The sequence below is a fragment of the Leptopilina heterotoma genome, unplaced genomic scaffold (assembly GCF_015476425.1).
Source record: "Leptopilina heterotoma isolate Lh14 unplaced genomic scaffold, ASM1547642v1 Lhet_134, whole genome shotgun sequence".
Classification (NCBI taxonomy): Eukaryota; Metazoa; Arthropoda; class Insecta; order Hymenoptera; family Figitidae; genus Leptopilina; species Leptopilina heterotoma.
Window position 1 is genome coordinate 242,823 of NW_025110853.1, and position 25,942 is coordinate 268,764.

The window sequence follows — 25,942 nt, forward strand, 5'->3', positions numbered from 1 at the left end:
TATCCATTCTATCTATTCTCTTTTCAGGTAGGTGGTCACTTTTTTCAAAAAATATTTTTTAAGGGGACATTCCAGTTCAAAATGTAAAAAAAATCGATTTTTTTTTGTTTTTATTTTTTGATTTCTTATAGCGTCAAGAATACTCTCCTAAAATATTATTGCAAAATTCGAAGTAAAACAAAAGTTATACATCCTTATTCTTCGCCATGTCAAAGATGTTTTTGTATGCGGATAAGCAATCGAATGATTTAAATGTTTTCTCATTTGCATTTTTAAAAAAAGACAAACAAAAATGTATTTGGTGTTGCTGATCACAAATTAGATATCAAATTTTCAAAATTCAAAATGGCGGATCCAATATAGCTGAAAAGAAAATTTTATTTTAATTTTTTTTTTCGTTTAATTTATTTTTTCGTCCACCATATTGCATCCGACATTTTTAATTTTGAAAAAATGATGTCATATTCGTAATCAGCGACCCCAAAAACCCCCTCGTAACGATTTTCAAGCAAATCCAATGATTTTGAAAAAAATGTCCGCCATATTGGATCCGCCATTTTGAATTTTGAAAATCTGATTCCATATTCGTAATTAGCGACCTCAAAAACCCCCGAGTAACGATTTTCAAGCAAATCCGATGATTTTTTTAAAAAAATTTCGAAACTTATGAACAAAAACTTTAAATGCGTTTTTCTCAAAATGTCTTTTTTTGATCTGGTAAGAGTGATATCTCTAGTTCTTCTGAAGCGATTTTAAAAAATCAAACGGCTTTTGATTCAGCGTCATCATGCCTATAATTGGAACCTCAAAAACTGGAAAATTTCCAACTCCCCTTCTTTTTATAAGAGAAATTCTGAATAAAAACACCTTTTTTTTGCATATTTTAGGGAAAAAGTACTCTAAAAAACAGGGGGGGGAAGAAAATTCCACTTTTTTGAGGTTCCACACATAAAGAAATATCTGACGAAGAGAGTGTCACTTCGTTTTTGGTTTTATCTGTTTTAGAAAGTTTGGAATCGATCTTACCACCGAAAATGGGCATTTTCGAAAATGGCGTATATCGCCGTCATTTTGAAATAAAAATAAAAAATTTTTTTTTTACAGATTCTTAAATAAATTATTTATTACATGAAAAAGAAATTGTTTAAATAAATGTCATAGTTATTTTAATAATATAATTATACTAAAATAGCCTTCTTTTTGCCTGTTTTGAACTGGAACCCAGGCGGAAATTTCCAACCGGCGCGGATCCTAGCCCGTACTGACGCCGGTGTAACTGTACACGGAGAAACTTTTAATACCACTAATTCTTAAAACTGGTGAGACATTTTAGTATGTTAGGTTAGATTCAAGGGAAAAACGACATAGGTTATAGAAATTGCTATTGAGACTATCAAAAACACTCATTCAGTATATATTTTACAGTTCTTCATAAGGAAACTAAGGAAAATTAGTATGTTGTTTTAGAAAGAAAATAATAATTTTTGCAAAGTTGGGAAAGCCATGAATTAAGGAGGAATGGTATACCTAATCGGGCCAAAAGTTTGTGACATTTAGGGGAATTTGTAATTTTTTTATTTAAGCTACATATAGCAGTTTTTCTTATTGATATCATAAAAGTAGGCATCAATGAATATTAAAAAGTATATATTAAATAAGGAAAATATAATAAATTTATTAAATTACATTTTTTATAAAAGCAGAAAATAATTTTTGTTACTGTCTGTACGAATTTAAAACCTAAGAAAATAAAAGTTACTGAAATTCTCTAAAAATTATTTTCGGATTTATCGAGTATTCCATTGCAAACTTTGAAAAAATGCTATTATTACGTATATATGTGTCTTATTATGCTGTAATATTAATGTTATTAATTATAAACATTGTCAAATAACAATTTGTAATGAGCGTTTAATCGTGACAACCTCGCAATGCAAGTAGTTTGTTTTTTGATCGTTGGTAACTGTCAAGTGTTATGATTTGCATTTATGTGGTTAAAAATAATGAAAATTTGTCATTTTTGGTACCTTTGGCGCCATCTCTTGGTTCTATGTACCACTAAACAGCTGTCACATGTAAGTTTTTATATGCAGTGTTGCCACGTTTTCTCTGTTTGTCTATCATAAAATTAGTTTTCTTCCAGAAACTAATTAATTACTTTTAAACTAGTTAGTGAATAAAAAAGAACCTTCGTGATTAATAAAGCTTAAATCTTGACCTTCAAGATGAAATTTTTACAAAAAATTCTGAATGTTTTAAGTATTAAATTTTTAGTGATAAACATGCAAATTCGTGCTCTCTCCATAAGAGGCAATGTTAAATTAAGTAATTTTTAACTTGTAAACTATTTAGTGAAAAATTCTGAAATTTGGTGGGTAATTTTATTATATAAAAGCAAATCATTTCCCAAAATATCAAAAGATTCTGAATGTTTTGAATTTCTATACCATTCCTCCTTAAAAAGAAACACAACAAATTAATTGTCTATAGATACTCATAGAGACGATAGTGATACTTGGATCTGATGGTAGATGGCATTAGTGTATGTCACTGTAACTGTAGGTAAATATATTTAACACGACGTAAGAACCTAACCTATATTATTAACGCACACACGCACACGCAAGTAAAGACACGACGATTGGTCACGGAAACCGAAAGATCGCACGATTCGTTAGAAGTACACAGCTGAATCGTCCTTATATATTAAACGAGTGGAAAAATATGTGCCTTCGAGAGAGATCATTTTTTAAAATAACTTACTAATTAAATTATGTAAATAAGTAAAAGTCGTGAAAAAAATTATGTTATATTGAGGAACAGTTCTTGAATTTAATTTGGCATGAGGAGACATTCACGTTTATTAATAAAAGGTTTTTTCTTTCATACACGTGTGAATTTCAACTTCTTCTTCTTTAGAATTTCAACTTCGAAAACATTAGGGTTAGTTCGCGACGTCAGGTGATGGACTCGGTGATGCTCGGTCGAAATCGGTTAAGTCCGCCCGCAGTCCTTCCAAAATTGGTATGTTACGTTAGAATGTCTGTTATATATTCTATCTATATGTGGAAAAAAGGTTAGAATTACCGTATTATTTCACAAACAAAAACTAGCATTTTATTCTTTTCTAAAGAAAAATAAGACTATTTCTAATGCAGATAGTAATTTTTGTACACCGAAGGTTGCTTAATATATAACGAATTTATCATATTTTCGTATTAATGTTGAAATTATTAGCACAACGCACGAAAAATCCTCACATTCTAACGTACTTTTAGAATAAACATAACCAAATATATTTAATATTATAAGAAAAAGTTTCTCCGTGTACTGGCTTGGAACCGCCTGCCAACCGAATGTGAACGGGCATTCTACCGAATAGTGACTAAACCAGGAGCGCGCTGGCAACTGGCTCGGAACTGGCATTCTACCGCCCGCTGACCGGCCGGGAGAAGCCGTTCCGTGTATAATTCAACCGGCTGGGACCTGGCACTCTACCGACCGTGGAATTTTCATTTAATAGCCAGCCGAGCGCTGGCATTCTACCGACTGACAACCGGATCGGATCCAAATGATAATTTCAACAAATATCAATACAAAAAATAATAATTAATTGCAAAAGATAAATACTAATGACAATTCATTGACAGTTCACTTTACACATTTTTTTATACACTTAAACGCAATTTTTTATTACATAGACATTTGAAAAATCCTAACGCTTGGGGGTACGAACCTCGCATGGAACTCTCAAATCTTAAATACTCTCAAGTGTCACTAGCTCAAATAAAACTTGCAGAATTACTACGCGTCAATGATACCGCTATATTTTCAATACTTTATTGAATGTATATTTAGGATTATTTCAATATTTCGTTAAAAAAGAAACTTGTTATATTTTTATTATTATATAATACATATATTGAATAATTGTTTTTCAATATAATAATATTGAACGTAATAATATTAATAATTTTAATTAATATCTCAATAATAATAAATTTATTATTATTAAGATATTATTAATTAACATTAATATTATTGAGAATTAATAATAAATTATCAATATTAATATTAATTAATAGTATATCAATAACAATAAATTTATTATTATTAAGATATTAATTAAAATTATTAATATCATTACCCAGGCGCGAAGTGACGCCGAGTTCAGGCTTTATAAAGATTGGCCGAGCATTGGTCAACATTGATTGAGCATGAGTGAATCAGCGAGAGCAGGAATGATCGAAGCTTTAATGTAACACCGATTCCAGACTGCAGCGCGAGCCTTGATTCAGCATTGGACATCAATGCTCAATCAATGCTGCGGACGCCTAACGCAGGACTGAAACAAGACTGCTTCCACTGTTCCCAAATTTACTCGTTTCTCACGTTTATTCAATATAATGTGAATATATGAATTATTAATAATAATAATAAATATTATTGTTATTATTTTAATTCATGTGCGTATATATACATATATATTTAATGACAATAAGTTATTATTTGTAATAATTATATTATCTTCATATAAATAAGAATATATTACTAACAATAAATATCATTTGAATAGTAATTTTAAAAAAATAATTTTAGTACACACAAAAAGAAATATGGTAAATTTGACTACTTTTTTACTATTTCCTGTAGTTCCTATAGGCGCCCGTAACATTATTTAGTAAAATGAACTATGACAGAATAGTTAGTCTAACTGTAAAATGTATTAATAAATACCATTTTTACAGTAAATTTAACTACTAAAACAGTTATCTTAACTATTTGTTGTTAGTCATACTAACTGCTTCATTTAGTTGCAGTAACTAAATTTTCATAGTTCCTATAGGCGCCCGTAACAAATTGTAGTTGTAACAACTGTAAAAAATAGTTAAATTAACTATTTAAAGTAGTAAAATGAAATTATTTATTTGTTTTTTATTATTATTGAGGTCCATTTTTTTATATTTTCTCTTACCTATTTTTGTTCATATAGATATAATTTATATATTAAATTCTTATACACCTAACAGAGAAAAATCCCCAAACGCCGGGGATTGAACGCACGACCCTAAAACATTCGCAAACCGATAACCTAACCACCTAACCACGCTCGCACGCTACGATGACTGGCATTGTACTTGAGGACATTCTTCTTAGATTCAGTCATAATAACTACTCCGTTTAGTTGCAGTAACTAATTTTTTAAGCTCAAGGACTTAGTTGAAATGTAGCCAGCATATGATTTTAAATGACTCAACGATAGTGCAGTAGTTAAAAGTACTGTTGAAAATAGTTATTTTCAGAATTTCTGTAGTAAAATTATCCACTGTTTACTAGTTACAAAAAAATTAAACTTACTATTTTCATATAGTAAAAATAACATAAAAATTGTTACTTTTATGACTTTTGTAGTTATAAAAATAAATGTTTCTTACCACCATAGAGATAAATTATTAAAAGCTAGTAAGAATTGGTTCTTTTAACTACATTAAACACAAAAATAACAAATTCCAGCGGTTGTTTTTACTCTTTGGAACAGTAAATTTTAATTTATTTTGCAAATAGCAAGAGATGGATATTTTTACTACTGCACTATTGTTGAGTTATTCACAATCATAACGTGTAGTAGTAATTTTAACTACATAAAACCTACTATTCAATTTTAGTTCCACTAACTATGGAAGTTTAGTTAAAATGCTGCTGAATATGGTAGTTTTAACTATATTTTTTTAACTCCACATATGTGAATGTTTTTACCACTCACGTTTTTTCTCTGTAGAAAAAAATGATCTTTTCAACTGCATAAATAGTAAAATTAACTATTTTCAACAACTGATTTTACTATATGAAAACAGTAAATTTCTTTCTTTCTCTGCAACTAGTAAGAAATAGTTGTTTCAACTTCATAAATCATAAAAGTAACAACTTTCAGAGGTTGTATTTACTATATAAAAACAGTAAGTCTCATTTTGTTTGCAACTAATACAAAATAGTTATTTTTGCTACCACAATAGTAAAATTAACTATTTTTAACAATAGTTTTTACTACTACACTATACTTGAGCCATTTACAAGCATCTGTTAGTTATTTCAACTACGTAAAGTAGTTATTTTAACTACATAAAACCAACTACTTCATTTTGGTTCCACTAACTGAGGCAGTGTAGTTAAAATGCTGCTGAATATGGTAGTTTTAACTACTTTTTTTCTAACTACACAAATGTGGTTGTTTTTACCATTCGCATTTTTTTCTGTGTAAAAAAAGACAATTTTTCTGTTAATCGTTACATTTTTTTCTTGATTTTTAACATACTTTTAACATTATTTATAAACATGTTCACATTTTTTATTCACGACACAACACACAATTTTATTTTTTTATATAAACGCTTATATAACAAAAAATGAAAAATATTCGCTCGCATGTGGGATCGAAAATCACGCACCCCGCCCCCCTAACGCATACCGGAAGTTCTCAACGCACGCATTTAAACCGCTCGGCCACAGAAGGCTGGAAGGCTTCTCGCCTAATCTAGGGTAAGTGTGGGTATTTCTGCGAATTTTTAGTGTAGGTTAACTTTGCGAAGCTCGTCTAAGTTTACGAAAAAATAAAATGCAGTTTTTTCAATTACAAATTAAAGTTCAATTATTATATTTTCCAAATCATTAAACTCAATCAAATTTCGTTACTTATTTGTATTTAAAAAAGTAAATTAAAAACTAATTGTCAACACATGTATTATTGTTGACTCGCGATTAATATTGTGTGACATTTATCAAGGAAACACCAATTATTGTGCGAGCATTATTGCAGAAAATCAGGTGTCGCATAACGCGCTGGTTGTCAAAAAAGAGGTTATGTTTAGTATGCGTTGCGCAGTAAACGTATTTAAAAATCGCAATAATACTAACATGCAGTAAAAATTCTGCTACTAATATAGTTTTAAGTATTATTAATTGAAAATCAATAATATATGGGTAAATTAATATATTTTTCAAATAATAAAGTGTACTTCTTTGATTAGTAACACTGAAACGTGTATACTATAGTGAATATTGGAAATATCAATGGTTTTTAATATGTATTCATGACTGCCATATTTGATAATTTCACAGAATTCTGTCATAATATATTTCAAATTTAAATAAATAAATAAATAATTGTCGGAATGTACATTTTTATGAGCTATTCTATCAAGTAAGATTCAAAATAATTTTTGTAACTATTTTGAAAAAATTAGGCGTGTATTTCAAAATGAAAATAATAATTTTTTAAAAATCGCAATAATTGTGTCACTCGCAGGAATACCCACACTTACCCTACTATATCAATACCAGTGCCGTCACTCAGTATGGGACACCAATGTTCGTCCCATGCTCGATTCAAGACTCGGTCAATCTTGTTACAATATTCAGTTCCTTTATTGCTGTGTGCACTGTACAATATTAAATATAAATATTTATAAATTATTTAATATTAAAATATTTTTTCTGATAATTTTATAAGTTAAATTATATATTATTTTTTTTCTCGCACAGTGTCAAATTATTATTTTCAAAGTTCAAGAGTTTCGTTTATCTGTAAAATTTTCAGTGAAAAAAATGTTCATTAGGTAGTAATAAATATTTATGCCTAGTAGTTTTACACTAGGATTAACTGTTTACTGAATATTATCAAAAATATATTTTTCGTCAAACGCGCGCGACTAAACACAAATAACCTTGAGACTTTACACAGCGTGACGTTGCGATTGTCGTGCTCCCACCATCCCATCTACTCAATACACTCTCCGCCTGTGACGTCATGAGGGGAAAGCATTGAGTAGATGGGATGGTGGGAGCACGACAATCGCAACGTCTCAAGGTTATTTGTGTTTAGTCGCGCGCGTTTGACGAAAAATATATTTTTGATAATATTCAGTAAACAGTTAAACCTAGTGTAAAACTACTAGGCATAAATATTTATTACTACCTAATGAGCATTTTTTTCACTGAAAATTTTTCAGATAAACGAAACTCTTGAACTTTGAAATAATAATAATTTGACTCTGTGCAAGAAAAAAAATAATATATAATAATTTAACTTTATTGATATGAATCTTATGTAATTAATATAAATATTATACACTAAATAAATATTAATATTTATTTACCAATTGATATCTTAATAACAATAATAATAATACTTATTATATTATTTAATAATAATTAATAATAATAATTTTTAAATAGTATAAAAAATTACTAAAAATTATCAGAAATAATATTTTAATATTAAATAATTTATAAGTATTTATATCTAATATTGTTAAGTGCACACGGGAATAAATAAACTATCAAGATTGATTCAAGCTTGAATAAAGACTGGATGTTGAAGCTCCACTCACGAAGATTGACCGAGTGTTAAATCGAGCATGGGACGAACATTGGTGTCCCATGCTGAACCAATATTGAGTGACAATGATATAAAGACTGCTTCAACTATGGGTTACCCACGCTGGACGTTCAAGACTCAGTCAAGTTTCAACCCATCGTCAGCACTGGTCTTTCGCGCCTGGGATACCTTCAATATTATTATATTGAGAAACAATTATTCAATTATTATTGAGATATTATTAATTAATATTATTATTAATATTAATAATTTATTATTAATTCTCAATAATAATATTCATGTTAATTAATAATATATAATATTAATTAATAACGAATTTTTCTAATTATTTAATTTTTAAAAAAGTCTCAATAAATAATTGAGGGGACGGAAACTAAAAGGGGATACGCGTGAATTCAGGCGTTGAAGTTTTGTCCACTAGGTCCATTTTTGAAACTATTACAAATTGCAATTTGAATTACTGAAGTTTGTAGAGAATGAAAATACGCATCTTTTTTCTTTAAGAAATAAATTTATATCTTATTTAGTTTATGAAATAATGAGAAAAAACTAAATTTTTGAAAACCAACAAATTTAAATGTTTTACGTCTTTAACTCGTGCTGGCGTTTTTGATTTTTCATATTTTGTAATCAAACAAAAACGAATTTACATATTAAGACTTCTTGAAAGCAACTATACTTTTAAAACTACAAAATCTTAATTAATAAAAAGTTTATTAATTTTTTCGAAAGACGTTGCAAAAAATGTGTTTTTCCAACTTTCAACGCTTCGTTTATCGAGGAAATTTCAAGTGCGTCAGATTTCTGGCTCCTCGAACACATTGAGTCCCAAGGTGTTCGTTTGGAACGCGTTGAAAATGTGTTTGTCAATATTAATATTCACAGTAAATAAAATTTAATAAAATTTATTTTTAACATAAATGTTTTATTTTGTTATTTATAAAAAACTCAACTACAATAATATTTCTTATATTTAACTTTCTTGTTTTATTTAGTTTCCCAGGCGCGGAAATTTCCCACTGGCAGGGTACCGCGCCTGTACAGACGTCGGTAAGACTGTACTGGCATGGGTCCGCCTGACGACCGGAGCGGTGCAAACATTGTACTGGAACCTGACAATGTGTTGTAGTGGCTGCGCGCCTGGCTCGGTACAGATTTGATGCCGCCGAACAACCGGCGTTGTACCGGCATTCGTCCGTCTGGCAACCAGGACGGGCCAAATTTTGTTCCGATAGATGACTCGGTCCAGCGGGACCGGCGTTCTACTGGCATTCGTCTGCCTAGCAAGCGACGCGGGAAAAATTATATTCTCTATTGAAAAATAAAATAAAAAAATATTTAATTAACTATGCATGGTGCATGTTAATTAACATTTATTTATAGATCGTTTGAAGCATTTTTTACACATTTAACATTTTTTTTACACATTAAAATTCTAAACGCTCGCAGTGGGATACGAAGCCCAAGCCTATCCTAATCTACGCACCGAAGTCTAATACGCTAACCACTACGCTATTCGCTCGCCTGCGGATGTGAGCATAACAACGCCAATATACAATACCGCTAAACAAAAACTTATATATAAAGTGAATAATAATTTTTACTCAAATATTTTTCAATATTTTAGCATTTTATTTATATTATGCAAATAAATTTAAAGTTTTATTATATTTTTATTTAATCTTCAATGTTTTAATATTTATTTTATTATTTAGGAATAATTAGTTGAACACTTCACTTTATAACTATTCGAAATCAATACAAAATTAACTAAAATAAACATTTGTAACTTAGTGCGTTTCATTTATACTTTATAAATGTTTTTAAAAAAGAGAAAAAGATGAATGTAATTAATTTGAAAGAAATATTAAATATTAATTAACATTCACCTTGCATAGTTAATTAAACATTTCTTTTATTTTAATTTTTAATAAAGAATATAATTTGGCCCGCGCTGGTTGCTAGACGGACGAATGCCAGTACAACGCCGGGTGAAACCTGCACCGAGCCGGACGCATTTTGCAATAGAATGACAGTGCGAATGTACTTTCGACTCTTTAAAAATTATTAATACAAAAAATGTTTAAAGCATGATAGATTAAATTTATTATTATTAATTTTTATTTTAAAAAATAGCAAAACTTGTCAGATTTTAAAAGATATTTGTGGTAAGATTTTTAAAAGCGCATTTATATAAAAAATTATCCAATATAAAAATAAAACTAATTTGAAAACTAGTAACAATTACTATATTCTAAGCATATTCTTATTAATAAATAAATTAATTAATAATTTTTAATTCACTTATTTATTGATTTATTATCAATAAATAAACAAATAAGTAATATTAAATAAATCCAATCAAATTTATTTAATATTACTTATAATTTATTTATAATAAATCAATAAATAAGTAAGTAAATTAAATTAATTAATATATTAATAATAAGATAAATTATATAGTCCTCAGTCGGTAGAATGCCTGTACCGCTCGGGTCGTTAGACGGACGAATGCCAGTACAACGCCGGTTGCGAGGTGGTATAAATTTTGATCCGGCGGTCGGATCAAATCTTGTACCGCGCCTGTACTGCCGACAGTAGAAAGACTGTACCGAAAGTCGGATCCGACTTTGTACCGCGCCAGCAGAAATTCTCATCCGAATCGGTACAGACTGCCTGCACTGGCATTGACTCTCCAATTCAACCGGCGCGGGCGCTAGACGGTTGGACGATCCGGTATTCGTCCGACTTTTCCGCCTGGGTTAAGGCTTCCACTCTTTGTCAAAATGACCTCGTTTACTACATTTCATGTTTTTAAAATAATTATTAAAAAACTCCTGTCCGTTTGGAGAAAGATATCGTACAAAACTTTTTACATCATTCTTTTTGGTTCAATTTTGAAAGCGGAAGGATTTTGTAATCTATATAGTTTTCAAAAGTATTTATACTTGATTCTGGTAAATACTGAATTGCGTAGCTTTCACTGATTTTAACATTTTTCGGGATTATTACTTCTTGGTCCGGTTCTTGACCAAGATGGCCATAATGTTTTCTCAATTGTGATAAAAAAATCTCGAAATCCTGGGAAAATTGTATTGGGTTTTTCCGAACCCTTTTTTTTGCAGTCAACGGTCGCGGCAGCCGCGACCCATCTGGATACCATATTTTCCCGTAGAATGAAAACAAATCACAAGTTTGAGGAAAATAGCATTTAAAAAAGGGTTACTTCCTCGAAAAGTGCACATGATAACCAAAAAAATTCTATTTTATGAAAATGTCTGACAAAATACAGATATAAATAAAATAAAAATACTTCCTCTATGAGAGAGCAATATGTTTTAACGTCAATATAGAATATAGAAAATATAGAATTATTGTACAATTTATTTTGCGAATAATTCTGCAATTTAAAAAAAAATATTTCTTATGTTTTTTACTTAGGAATACATGTTAAAATAAATAAACTGATGCTACTTTTATATAAAGTTAGACGAATCGTCATAATCTCATAGTTAAATATTATTTAAAAATAATTACTTTGATAGCAAAAAACTAGTCAATAACTAAAATAATAATATTTTTACTATTCTTAATCAACAATTATTAGTTTAATTAACATTAAATTTATGTCAAAATAACTATGCATTAATTATTTGTATGTTAGTCAATTTTAACTATCTTCAGACGATTTTGGCTAATTATTATTAGTTACTTTTTAATAATAAATAATCGTTTTTAACTAAACTGCGATTCCAAAAAGTTATCTGTGACTTCATTAAAAATTGTATTTTTTTTTAAGTAAACAAATGAATAAACTAAAATAGTCTTAATCTGTTACAAATGAACACCTTGGGACTCAATGTGTTCGAGGCGCAAGAAATCTGACGCACTATACGCTTTAAACATTAATAACTTTGTAAGCATTCATATCATGTTAATAAAATTTTACAGAAAACTTGACCGTATAGTAATGAAAAACTTTGTCACTGGAAGTTTTTTGTACCTTGAAATTTCCTCGATAAACGAAGCGTTGAAAGTTGGAAAAACACATTTTTTGCAACGTCTTTCGAAAAAATTAATAAACTTTTTATTAATTAAGATTTTGTAGTTTTAAAAGTATAGTTGCTTTCAGGAAGTCTTAATCTGTAAATTCGTTTTTGTTTGATTACAAAATATGAAAAATCAAAAACGCCAGCACGAGTTAAAGACGTAAAACATTTAAATTTGTTGGTTTTCAAAAATTTAGTTTTTTCTCATTATTTCATAAACTAAAAAAGATATAAATTTATTTCTTAAAAAAAAAGATGCGCATTTTCATTCTCTACAAACTTCAGTAATTCAAATTGCAATTTGTAATAGTTTCAAAAATGGACCTAGTGGACAAAACTTAAACGCCTGAATCCACGCGTATCCCCTTTTAGTTTCCGTCCCCTCAATTACTTAATATATTGATTAGATTCATTTATTAATAATTATTTTCTAAAATAATGCAATTACTTGTAATAATTATTTAATTTATAATGTGACAATAAATGACGAGATCCGCAGTCGGATCCGGCCCAGCACCGAGCCAGTACAGACTCAACATATCCGTCATTCTTCCGACGCCGCAGAAGAATAAGATCCGCCGGCGGAAGAAATCCAGTACCGAGCCAGTACTGACAATAGTGGGAAGACGGTTCCGACAGTCGGAGCATAATCTGTACCGCACCGGTTGCTTTTTCAGATCCGAATCGGTACAGACCGTCGGTACTTGCGGTCTGTACGGGCGCGGATCCCAGCCGGTTGTAAACTCCGACGTTCGTCCGACTTTTCCGCCTGGGAATGTCCCCTTAATCCTTTTCGTTTAAAAAAAGCAATTTCTAATGAAATCTGTTTTCTAAAAAAAAATTCTAACAAGTTTTGATCTCTAAAAAAGTTTTTCTAAAAAGTTATGATTTCTAATATTACACGGAGATAAATTTCTATGAATATTTACCGTGCTGCCACCTGAAACTGTGTTCAAAGTGTATTCCTGCAGTTTTTACAATGCTGCCTCTACAATTTTGCATTACAGGTTGTAGAGCTAATTTTAATTGCTATTATATGGATAGCAATTACATTAGGTACTCCATCTACTAAATATTAGCTAGGCGTTGTTAGCTATAGCAGCTAATAATCTAGCTAACAAAACAGCAAAAATAACTAATATACCTGGCTAATACTGCCGTCCAGTTTAAAAAAGGCACTATCTACATATTTTATGAAAAATGAGTTTTTTATACCGTTGGATTCGTAATGAAAAGACGAATCTAATTGTCGTATTCGTAATTGAAAATTTTAATTAGATTAGAAGATAATTAGCGGTTAATTAAACTATCTACAGAGATTTTCGAGAAATATTTTTTAAAGTGTCACTATCTGCAGAAGGAACCGACCTATCTACAAAATTTTCAGGATTCTCAACCCACTTGACCCCTGAAATCCTGTACATAGGTTAGTCAGTAAACTGATCTCAAAAGTCACAAAAGTAGAGAACTATGCCCAACGGGAAGTTGCCAATGGTAACGATTGGTTCAATAATGGGCCATGCTTGGTGCCCAATGATTTTTTCTTGGCAAAACAATTGGCAACCATCATTGGACCACCAATGGTTTAAACTTGGGATGATCACGCTACTGCCAATGATCGTTAGCCAAGCATCGGGCCAATATTAGTTGCCAAGGAATTGCCAAGGAAACAAAATCGATTTTCAAAAGCTTGATTTTTTATTGGCAGCCAACAAAAAACCAAGGTTTTGAAAATTGATTTTTTTTTAATTATTAATTAAAATTTATTTAAAAAAAATATATATTTTTCAATAATATATATTTTTTTAAATTAATAGAACATATTAATTAAATTTTTCACCTCTGGTAAAACAAAGGTGAAAGACTGATAAAAATTCCCTCACCGTATCTCACGGTGGAGGGATAACTGTGAATGTCTTTGCAAGAGTGGAGCAGGTACTTATAGAGCCAGTGTAACAGGTCACAAGCGAGAAGAAATCACTAGCATGCACTCTGGCGGCGATTGTCGGAACTGTTTTCTGTCGCGCATGCATATCCTGACATTATCGACACAGCGCTTGGCAACCAACGTTGCGCCACTTCCGACAAGCGCCGCCAGAGTGCATGCTAGTGATTTCTTCTCGCTTGTGACCTGTTACACTGGCTCTATAAGTACCTGCTCCTCTCTCGCAAAGACATTCACAGTTATCCCTCCACTGTGAGATACGGTGAGGGAATTTTTATCAGTCTTTCACCTTTGTTTTACCAGAGGTGAAAAATTTAATTAATATGTTCTATTAATTTAAAAAAATATATATTATTGAAAAATATATTTTTTTTAAATAAATTTTAATTAATAATTAAAAAAAAATCAATTTTCAAAACCTTGGTTTTTTGTTGGCTGCCAATAAAAAATCAAGCTTTTGAAAATCGATTTTGTTTCCTTGGCAATTCCTTGGCAACTAATATTGGCCCGATGCTTGGCTACCGATCATTGGCAGTAGCGTGATCATCCCAAGTTTAAACCATTGGTGGTCCAATGATGGTTGCCATTAATGTTCCAATAATGGAACGGAGTTTGCCAAGCATGGCCCATTATTGAACCAATCGTTTACTTCCTATTGGGTGTACATAGTGACGTTTTTCGTACATATTTTTCTCGAACTTTGGTTAACTTTCTCCCGGAGAGAGCACTATCTACAAGTTTTACTATGAAAATAAAATAAAAATAATAAAATAATTTACAAATAAAGCTTTTATTTTGTACTAACACATATATTTAATGCAAATTAAAAAACAATTTTTTTTTTTGTAAAGTTAACATTTAATTTAATAAAAATTTAAGGCAGAACATGATAATCAAATAAAATAAAGTTATAATGGTAAATAAAATTTATGTATTGAGGGGCTGATAGTAAAAATGGTTTAAAATAATAACGAGAGCAAAAGTGGAATAAGTGACTTAGAAGCAAAAATAGATTAAAATGATTGTGTAATTTCTTGATAAATTAATTATAATAATTACAAAATATTAATTCAAATAAAATAAGTTTTTTTATTATTGACAATATTTTTTAAGCATTAATATAATTAATTTATCAATAAATTACATAATCATTTTAACCCGTTTTTGCTCTCAAGTCACTTATTTCCACTTTTGCTCCCGTTATTATTTTAAACCATTTCACTATCAGCCCCTCTATTGTTCGTGATTTTTTGTTCGGTATTTTCAAAATTAAAACATATAATATAATAATAAATAAAATAAAATATAAAATAATAATAAAAATATAACAGAAATAAAGGATTGTGTTAGAAAATAATGTAGATAGTGACGCTTTAAACAGGAAAGTGGACCGACAAAGCAATTTTAAACGTACTATCTACCACATAGTGCACTTTTCATGTATTCTCCATAATTTTCGGATAAAAAATGTACACTATCTACAGTTTTATTAATAAATAATTAAAATTAATAATTTTTTTTGCACCAATGAAAAGAGCGTGTCCGAATTAGTCAAGAATATAAGTTTATTTACAAAATTTTAAATTTTATTAAGAGATCCAGATGCAAACGCGTTTCCTTCAATATCTCCGATTGAGCTAAAATGTAGATAGTGTCTTTTTTAAAAAGGACGGCAGAATATTATTAGTTCTAATAATGCTTTTATTTTACATTTAGATTTTACATTATACGAATTTTTAATATTCTCTCTTCTGGAAAGAGATAAATTTTCAATAATTTTGAACCTAAAATTAATAAACTAATTTATAAAAATATAATATTAAGGGGGTCACCCCGTGTGACAGACGTTTTTTAAGAGTTTTTTGGGATTCTCTTTTTAAGAACCATGGAAACTAAGGACTTCAAAATTTTTACCATATCTTCAGTTACATTTTAACAACAAATTAAAATTTTTGCAAGTGAAAATATTTTAATGATTCCGTATTATAAAACTGGAAAGTAATGATGATCATAAAAACGCCGTCTATCGGCGACCACGATACTGACTAATTGACTGAACTAAAATCAAAAAATCAAAAGGCATTTTAATCTGTGAGGATGTAGCTATAGCCGGAACCAGAATCATTTAAAAATATTGAAAATTGAATTTTTTACGCGACTTTGAAATTTTTTTGGTCTTTTTTCTTGCATAAAATAGAAACAACTTGACCTTTTTCAATTATCCTGGTTCGGGCGATAGCCATACAAGTGCTGAACACGCCCTATAAATTTGTGCGATATTGGTCAAGCCGTTTTTGAGATATCGTGGTCGCCAGTTTGGAAAACACAGTTTTGAGAAAAACGCCTATCAAAGCTTAAGTAATACATTGTTCGCTTGGCAACTCCTTGTCTTCTCAGTGCTGTAACTTTCTTAGGATGTCAAATATCAAAAATCTTCTTTACCCACATATTCTACACATATTGTAGATGTGATTTATGAAAAAAAAAATTTTCGATTTTTTGAACCCATCACACGGGGTGACCCCCTTAATACATAAGAAAAACTAAAATGAAAATGTATAAAAAAAAGTTATAATGTTGAATTGATACATATATTAAAGTTTATCTCTTACTTTCAGATTTTTCTACACAATCCTCATGAGTTTCTTTCTGAATATTGTTAGAAAATTTTTTTTTTTGAAAATTACCTTTATAAGAAAAAAAAATCTTTAGAAAGGACCTTTATTAGAAAAAAGAAAATTAGAAAATCACCTTCACTAGAAAAAAGTTTTTTAGAAATTCATCTTCATTAGAAAAAAACGTTTTAGACAATAAAAAATTAAGAAATACGTTTAAGAAAAATTGTATTCCAATCCTTTTTTTATTTAACTTGTCAAAAAGTCAGCCAAGATTTTACTGACAGCTAGTAATTTTTAATTAATTCAAATTTAGAGAGTAACTAATTTGCAATTGAGTTAGCTAAGGTATAATTAAAAATTATCTGAAATAGTTTCCTAATTCCAAATTGTATCAATTACATTAGGCATTTAAAAGATCGATTCTTTTTTCCGCTTGAAGAATGGTATAATAATATTTTAAGGTACATGTTACGGAAAAGTCGGAAATTATTTAAAGTTTAAATACAGTTTCAGTTCGATAAATATACAATGGCGAAAAAATTATGTTGACTCAATTCAAGTCTTTATTCTACCCAGTTGCTACACTCTACATAATATATACAAAGCTAGAAAAGGCAGCAAAATGAGAAGAAAATTTACATACAGAACACTAACAATGAGGCTGGAGTCCCATGGTAGCGTTTTGCGTTGCGTTTTGTAACTAGGCAATGAGTGCAAATAGAGCAAACATATATCTGTATCTCTCTCACACTCATGGCCTAGTTACGAAACGCAACGCAAAACGCTGTCATGGGACTCCAGCCTCACATTTCGAAATTAGCCGGCTGAAGCTAGCAGTCGCACTTAGCACCAATCCATGGGCGCCATTAAACTTAGTAATCTATTTAATGAAATTAATAAAAAAAAACTTACTAAATTTGTTATTTAGTGGTTATTGATTATCAAATAATAATAATACTCGATGATTTTTTAAAGCATTAAGTATTACTAAATTTGATGGAGAGGCATATTAGTGGTTGACGCCTAAAGCTTCAGCCATTTGTCATAAAGTCCCAGTAGACTTAAAAGTTATGTAAGAGAGCGAAAAAAGGTGGCAAATTTTATTTTCCCCTGTCTTTGAATGTGGTGCAAATATACTTACCACTACGATGGAGTAGAGAATTTTTGCTTTGAGCTCAGGGGCGTCTCGTAGGGGTTCTAGGGCATCGAGTGCATCCAATGTGTGTAAATGTGCATGAGCGTAAAGGGCTCCATATCTTTCCGCGAGTCGTTCAACGTTGACGTTCACATCTAAGTTGGATAGGTTTTGTAACGCTTCGCTGAGATTGCCTCTGGCAATAACGTTCGTGATACTTGGCTCTGGTGTTGGACTACAACTCTTGTCAGTGTGATATCCGGCGCTACTTGATTCTTCCTCGTAGTCATCGCCACCACCTAGATTTTCATCTATATGAATTTCCTGTAAAAAGAAACAAAATTTCTCTTTTATATATAAAGTCTTTTTTTCTTCTCATGCCTTGATTTTTTATTATTAGATACTCAAATATATGTGACGCGACACGAGAAACACATGCTAAAATCAACGCAACGCAGTCATTCGCAGACAAACGCAGAGTTTTTGGATCCTATTGGTAGGCCTGTGCGGTAAACCGGTATACCGGTTTTTTTTTCGGTATTACTGGAAACCGGTTTCCGGTTATGTATTCCCGGTTTAAGGTTTTGTTTTTTTAACCGGTTTTATTTTTTAAACCGGTTTTTCAAGAAATACCGGTTTTATTTTCTAGACCGGTTTTTCAAGAAATACCGGTTTTATTTTTTAAACCGGTTTTTCAAGAAATACTGAATCTAACCGACTTGCGCATTATGCCTGCGCTAGGCCTGTGCGGTATTAAAAATCCATAACCGGTTTTCGGTTTTTGAAAAAACCGGTTCTTCAGTCGGTTTTCGGTATTAAAAAAAATACCGGTATTTTTTTTTAAACCGGTTTTTCTCGAAAAACCGGTATTTTTTTTCTAAACCGGTTTTTTTTAAATACCGGTATTTTTTTAAAATACCGGTATTTTTAAATACACCGTTTTTTGAATATACGAGTTTTTCAAATACCATTTTATTTAAAAAGAAAACTGGTTTAAGAAAATTTGGTTTATTACAAAAATCAGGTTGTTTTTCAAAAACAACATTTTTAATTGATCTGTTAAGTAAAAAAAATCACTGTATGTCTAATAAAAACAAAAAAGATTAATCTTTCTCAATCATCTGTTTCTGTTCTGGCGTTATGTCACTTTTGCGCAGGCATAATGCGCAAGTCGGTTAGATTCAGTATTTCTTGAAAAACCGGTTTAAAAAATAAAACCGGTATTTCTTGAAAAACCGGTCTAGAAAATAAAACCGGTATTTCTTGAAAAACCGGTTTAAAAAATAAAACCGGTTAAAAAAACAAAACCTTAAACCGGGAATACATAACCGGAAACCGGTTTCCAGTAATACCGAAAAAAAAACCGGTATACCGGTTTACCGCACAGGCCTAAACTGGAATGGCTTTTTCACCCCACTCAACTCTAATACAATTTTTTTTCTCAATTTTTACTTTTTTTCATAATTTGTTCAAAAAGTTATTTTTAAAAAATGCTCTTTCTCGAAAAACTCGTGAACGGCGTCGTGTCTTTTCGTGCGTGTACGTTATTGATATAGGCTTTTACCCAATGGGAAATTGCCAATGCTCACCATTGGCTAAATAATGGACCAATATTGCCCAGGTGCGAATTTAGGTTGGCCGCCAGAGTTTCAAGGTTGGCCCAAGGTTGGCCTAACTTTGGCAAGCGAAGTTTTGGTTGCCAGAGTTTGCCCAACTTTGGCAAGTACTAGTGCCCACAGTTGGCCCGACTTTGCAAGCCAACCATTAAATGCAGAGTTTAACCAACTGTCGGGCCAACTTTGGCGACAAAGGTTAGCACAACTCATCAAAACGTAGTTTAAAAGACTTTCAGTTTCGGTTGGCCGAACTCTGGGCCATGGTTGGCCCGACGGTTGGCAAAACTCAAGAAAAGCAGTATAATTGACTTATAGTTTTTTGGTCGGCCGAACTCTGGGCCACGGTTGGCCCAACGGTTGGCAAAACTCTAGAAACGTAGTTTCATTGACTTAAACTTTCTTGGTCGGCCGAACTCTGGGCCACAGTTGGCCCAACGGTTGGCAAAACTCTAGAAACGTAGTTTCATTGACTTAAACTTTCTTGGTCGGACAAACTCTGGGCCACGGTTGGCCCGACGGTTGGCAAAACTTTGTGAAACGCAGTTTAATTGACTTACATTATTTTGGTCGGCCGAACTCTGGGACACGGTTGGCCAAACGGTTGGCAAAACTTTGTCAAATGCAGTTTAAATGACTTAAACTTTCTTGTTCGGCCGAACTCTGGGCCACGGTTGGCCCGACGGTGGGCAAAACTTTGTGAAACGCAGTTTAATTGACTTGATTTTTTTTGGTTGGCCAAACGCTGGGCCACGGTTGGCCCAACGGTTGGCAATACTTTGTCAAATGCAGTTTAAATGACTTAAACTTTCTTAGTTGGCCGAACTCTGGGCCACGGTTGGCCCAACGGTTGGCAAAACTTTGTCAAATGCAGTTTAAATGACTGAAACTTTCTTGGTCGGCCGAACTCTGGGCCATGGTTGGCCCGACTGTTGCAGCTTTAATATACATTTTGCGTTATGCACTCCCATGTGAGCATAGCGTAGTGGTCAGTGTATATAAGTCTTCGGTGCGTTAGGTTAGGGGTTCGATCCCAGCGAGCGTTAGATATTTTCAAAAATGTATGTATGAGATTGTGTTTAGTAATAATAGGTAAAGGTTATATCTGATGTTCCTGCTAATAATAACCTGTTAATTGTTTAAATAATTTACTTTTTTAATAATTTTTTACCTTTGGCTGTTGAAGTTGGCCAATCTTTGAAAATTGTGGTTGGCCCAACTTACGCATCTAAAGTTGTGCAAACTTTGGCGTCAGTATTTGGACCAACCATTGAAATGTATAGTTGGCACAACATATGCATTGTAAGTTGGGCCAACTTCCTTATGAGTTGTCGGGCCAACCATCGTCGCCATTAGACGGCGAACCGTTATCATCTGTATGGTTGGCCCAACCTCTGGCACGAGAAGTTGGACCGACTTTGTAAAAGTTGGCCCAACTATGGGCCGACCAAAAAATCGCACCTGGATGGCTGCCAACAGTTTTTTCTTGGTCAAACATTGACAACCAATATTGGGCTATTATTGCCAGAGTCTTGGGATGATCACGACTTTGCCAAGCATTGGCAGCCAATATTGGATCACTATTGGCTGACAAGGCAAATGCCGGACTTTCCAAGCCTTGGATATTCATTGACAACAAAGATTGGGGCAATATTAATGACCAATTAATTATCAATGCTTTAAAATTAAATAATGCTTGGTTATTTCTTGGTTACCAATACTGAACCAACGTTTGAAATCAATATTTTACAAATACCAACATATAGCAAAAATTTTTCAAAAAAATTAAAATACTAACTTAATTATTGATTAACTTTTAATCAGAGTTGGTGAAACTGACCCTTACTGTATTGATAAAAATCACAAAATATTTGCCAAGTACCCCTGGGGCGTAATGGCTAGTTTTTCCCGGGGCGTGTTGGCTAATGCAATACGCTATGTATAAAGAACAACCTACCATATCGGCGAAGTGTAGGTTCGTTTTCTTGGTTACTTGTCACTTACACAAAAAAACTTGGACTCATTTTTGTTGCAACTCAAAATGAGTCCATGTTAAATGACATAGAACGTGGCGCCATCTGCCCTACTCATTTTTGTTGCAGCTCATAATGAGTCACTTTTCCGACTCATTTTGAGTTTAGTTTTTTTCTGTGTAGTTTAAGTATGTTTTGGTGTTTTTGTCAAAATTTTTAAGTTTTGGTATAAATTTTACAAATAGTAGATTTCAAGCTACGATTATAATGAGAAATTACAAAAAAATGGAGAGTGCCAATATCACAGGATATTATTGAAAAAGCGATGGGAGAGGCATTGCTAAATTAAAATTGCACTCACGGAATACCCAGGAACCTTAATTTACAATATACAATAAGATTGGAAACTGTAGATAATAATTAGCAATCAATATTCATTACGCCCCGGTCTCCCCTACATTTTTAGGTTAAAAAATAGTTTAAATTATATATTATTATTTTTCCTATAATCGTTGTTGTTTAAATAACAACCTCCAAAAGATTTTATCTTTTTAAATGCTTCCAATCAAAAGTTTTTTGATTTTGTCACATTTTTTATTACGGAGAAACTTTTAAGTAGTTGCTGTTTATAATTCTATGGAAAAACGACATATGTTGTTTTAGAAAGAACGGAATAATTTTGGTAAATTTTTTTAACACATTCGTACCCAATGGGAAATTAACCATTGGCGCAATAATGGTCCTATTTTGGGAGCCAGCAGTACCAATGATGGTGCAATAATAGCAACTAATATAGGACCATTATTGCGCCAATGGTTAATTTCCCATTGGGTACGAATGTGTTAAAAAAATTTACCAAAATTATTCCGTTCTTTCTAAAACAACATATGTCGTTTTTCCATAGAATTATAAACAGCAACTACTTAAAAGTTTCTCCGTAATAAAAAATGTGACAAAATTAAAAAACTTTTGATTGGAAGCATTTAAAAAGTTAAAATCTTTTGGAGGTTGTTATTTAAACAACAACGATTATAGGAAAAATAATAATATATAATTTAAACTATTTTTTAACCTAAAAATGTAGGGGAGACCGGGGCGTAATGAATATTGATTGCTAATTATTATCTACAGTTTCCAATCTTATTGTATATTGTAAATTAAGGTTCCTGGGTATTCCGTGAGTGCAATTTTAATTTAGCAATGCCTCTCCCATCGCTTTTTCAATAATATCCTGTGATATTGGCACTCTCCATTTTTTTGTAATTTCTCATTATAATCGTAGCTTGAAATCTACTATTTGTAAAATTTATACCAAAACTTAAAAATTTTGACAAAAAAACCAAAACATACTTAAACTAAGTGACAAGTAACCACGAAAACGAACTTACACTTCGCCGATATGGTAGGTTGCTCTTTATACATAGCGTATTGCATTAGTCAACACGCCCCGGGAAAAACTAGCTATTACGCCCCAGGGGTACTTGGCAAATATTTTGTGATTTTTATCAATACAGTAAGGGTCAGTTTCACCAACTCTGATTAAAAGTTAATCAATGATTAAAGTCATTTTAACCGCCCATAATTGGTCGGTTAAGGATTTAATCATTGATTAACTTTTAATCAGAGTTGGTGAAACTGGCCCTAAGAGTGAATCAAAAATTTTCAATTGCCCCTTAAAAACAAATGTTTCAAGCTCAAAACGTGATTTTAGTTTTTTTAAAGCTATATTTTTGAAAAAATTAGAACGAAAAAATGAAAATTTTGAAAAGTTACTTTCGTACACGGAGGAAAAAATGCTGTTGAATCAATGACATATGGGTTTGATCCATTGAATAGTGTCATAACGGGCTGCCTAACGTATATGCTGTTGTTTTGAATGCACCGATTCTAATGATTCGATAGTATCACTTTCACTGAAACAAAAGCATATTTCTCAAATTGACAGCATACTATGTTAATTTGAAGGTATTCCTTTTGAATCAATGAACAAAATGTTTTTAATTTAACATCATACACTGAGAGAAGTCTGGGAACTAATACGTCCCGTGCGAGGCTTGAGTGACAATTTTGAATGTCCTGGTTAACACACCGGACAAATTTCGGACTAATCCGAAATTTGTCCGAAACAATGCGGTTTATGGTCAGGTTTTTGTCATCCGAAATTAATCCTGAAAAATCCGAATTCTATACGGTTTGTGAACAACTAGTGAAGCCGGAGTTGGTCCGATGAAGTCCGAAATTAATCAGTTAATTTCAACTAGTGAACCTGGAATTAGTCCGAAACAGTCAAAAATTAGTCCAGACAATTTAGTGAATGTTATTAAAAAAATGATTATACAAGTTACACATATTAATTATTATTACTTTATGGTACATTCAACATATTTTTTCGATTTACCTATCGCAATTTTATTTACATTAACTTAAAATTTCTAACGCTTGGGGATTCGAACCTATACCTATCTAACATTATATCGCACCGAAATCGAATACACTAACCACTATACCACGCTCGCATGGGAGTTCAAATTCATAATAGAATTTATCAAGTGCCACGAAAAGAAATGACAAGAAACTAACACTGTAACGTTACAAGCCGTATCGTTTTTTTATCTTTATTAAATTAAATTTTAATAAATTGTATTCACATTTACTATAATTAGAAGAGTATATTTCCTATTATATTTAATTATAATGGTAAAATATACATAAGCGAAATTAAAGAAAAATGTAAGGGTCATACGAGCCATCAAAATTGAACTCTCCTTCTCTTACTTAGAAAGGCATTAAGTAATTTTGATTCTTAGTAAAATTCTATTCTATAACGCTTCTTCCAAAATAATTTTACAACTATTTTATCACAAATTCACAGAATAAATTATATTGCACTAAACAAAACCGAACATATTGTAATAAATTAGAGTTTTGCAACCGTGTCAGCAAATTATAAGGAATTTGCATTGCGCGTGCATCATTTTTTTACAACTTTGAGAATCCAAATTCCATATCCTTCTTTGAACTAAAATCTTAATCGAACAAAATAAATGCCAAGTATGAATTAAAGGAATAACTTTACAACTGTCTTCTTTAGTTCCATAATTTAAAAGTATCAAAGACTCTTTTGGGTTAATGACCAAAATGTAGTCTGTTGATAAAATGGAAACGTAAGCGTTTCTAAAAGATCTTTGACATCAAAGACTCTGTTGCAAATTCACATGTTGCAACCAATATAAGGAACTAAACATTTTTGCACAGTAAGAGGGTGCAATGACATTAAAGTTATTCCAAGTTATAATAATTATTGGCCAATATAAGAATATATTTCCCAATTCTTTAACCCTCTCCACTAAATTCTGTCACACCCAAACCTCAATTTCAGGTATTAAAACTGATGTGCGCCAATATAATTTGTTTCTTCGCGACAGTTAACTCCTGGAGACAGGTTATCGCGAGGTTGACCGTCTGCGAAACTCGGCCGGTTCAAGGGTTCGCCACGGGCAACCGAATTCGGGCGGACGTTAAAATCAAAAATCGCGAAGTGTTTGGAATAGAAAAGACTGAGAATTAACAGTGAACACAAAAATAAATAATGGAACAATTTAAACCATCTTATAAATAAAATCACGATTGTCGATTACTCTCGTTCATATATTCCACAATTTTGGCAGCCCTTTCGTCACACTTTGAATTGTTTTGAACTTATGACAACGATCATAAGACAAGTCCAAAACAATAGATATTTGAATTAAATAGCCGCGTAAAGATTGAGGAATCGAAACGAGTAGAGATAAAAACAAAATATTTAAAATGAGTGCTTCAAATTGTCCCATTTAAATAAGTTGTTAATAGTGAAAGTTCTGAATAGCAAAGACTGAGAATTAATGGTGAACAACACTTTAACAAATTAAAACAAATAAACAAATAGTTGCCCGTTCTAATAAGAAGGAGGACCAGGTCTAGATGACCTTTTCTCCCTTCTTTTAAGTGCGGTAGGAATTAAGGCCAATACTTCGTAAGTAACTAAATAGTATCGTTTCAAAATTTAAGTAAATCTTTTTATTATGAATATTGAATCATATTTCATCCAACTTTTGTTCATATTTTTGAAATCTGGTTTTGAGAAATTTAAAACTTGTAATAAAACTGGGTTGTTTTAAATATATCTTATTTGACATAAATTATTGTGATCTTTTATTTAAATAATGACAAGCTGA

The 25,942-nt window shown here is 31.4% G+C and overlaps 2 protein-coding genes across 4 annotated transcripts in view; one reads left to right on the forward strand and one right to left on the reverse strand.

Moving 5' to 3' along the window:
• The window catches only part of LOC122513098, a 162,233-nt gene that overhangs the window by 82,075 nt on the left and 54,216 nt on the right, over positions 1-25,942 (forward strand). The gene's annotated exons all lie outside the window — the stretch shown is intronic.
• LOC122513097 overlaps positions 1-25,942 on the reverse strand; it is a 190,944-nt gene that overhangs the window by 54,290 nt on the left and 110,712 nt on the right. For all 3 annotated transcript variants that reach the window (XM_043629347.1, XM_043629346.1, XM_043629348.1), the window contains exon 4: positions 18,149-18,466. In XM_043629347.1, the coding sequence (XP_043485282.1) occupies positions 18,149-18,466 (318 nt within the window). The remainder of the gene's footprint in view (positions 1-18,148; positions 18,467-25,942) is intronic.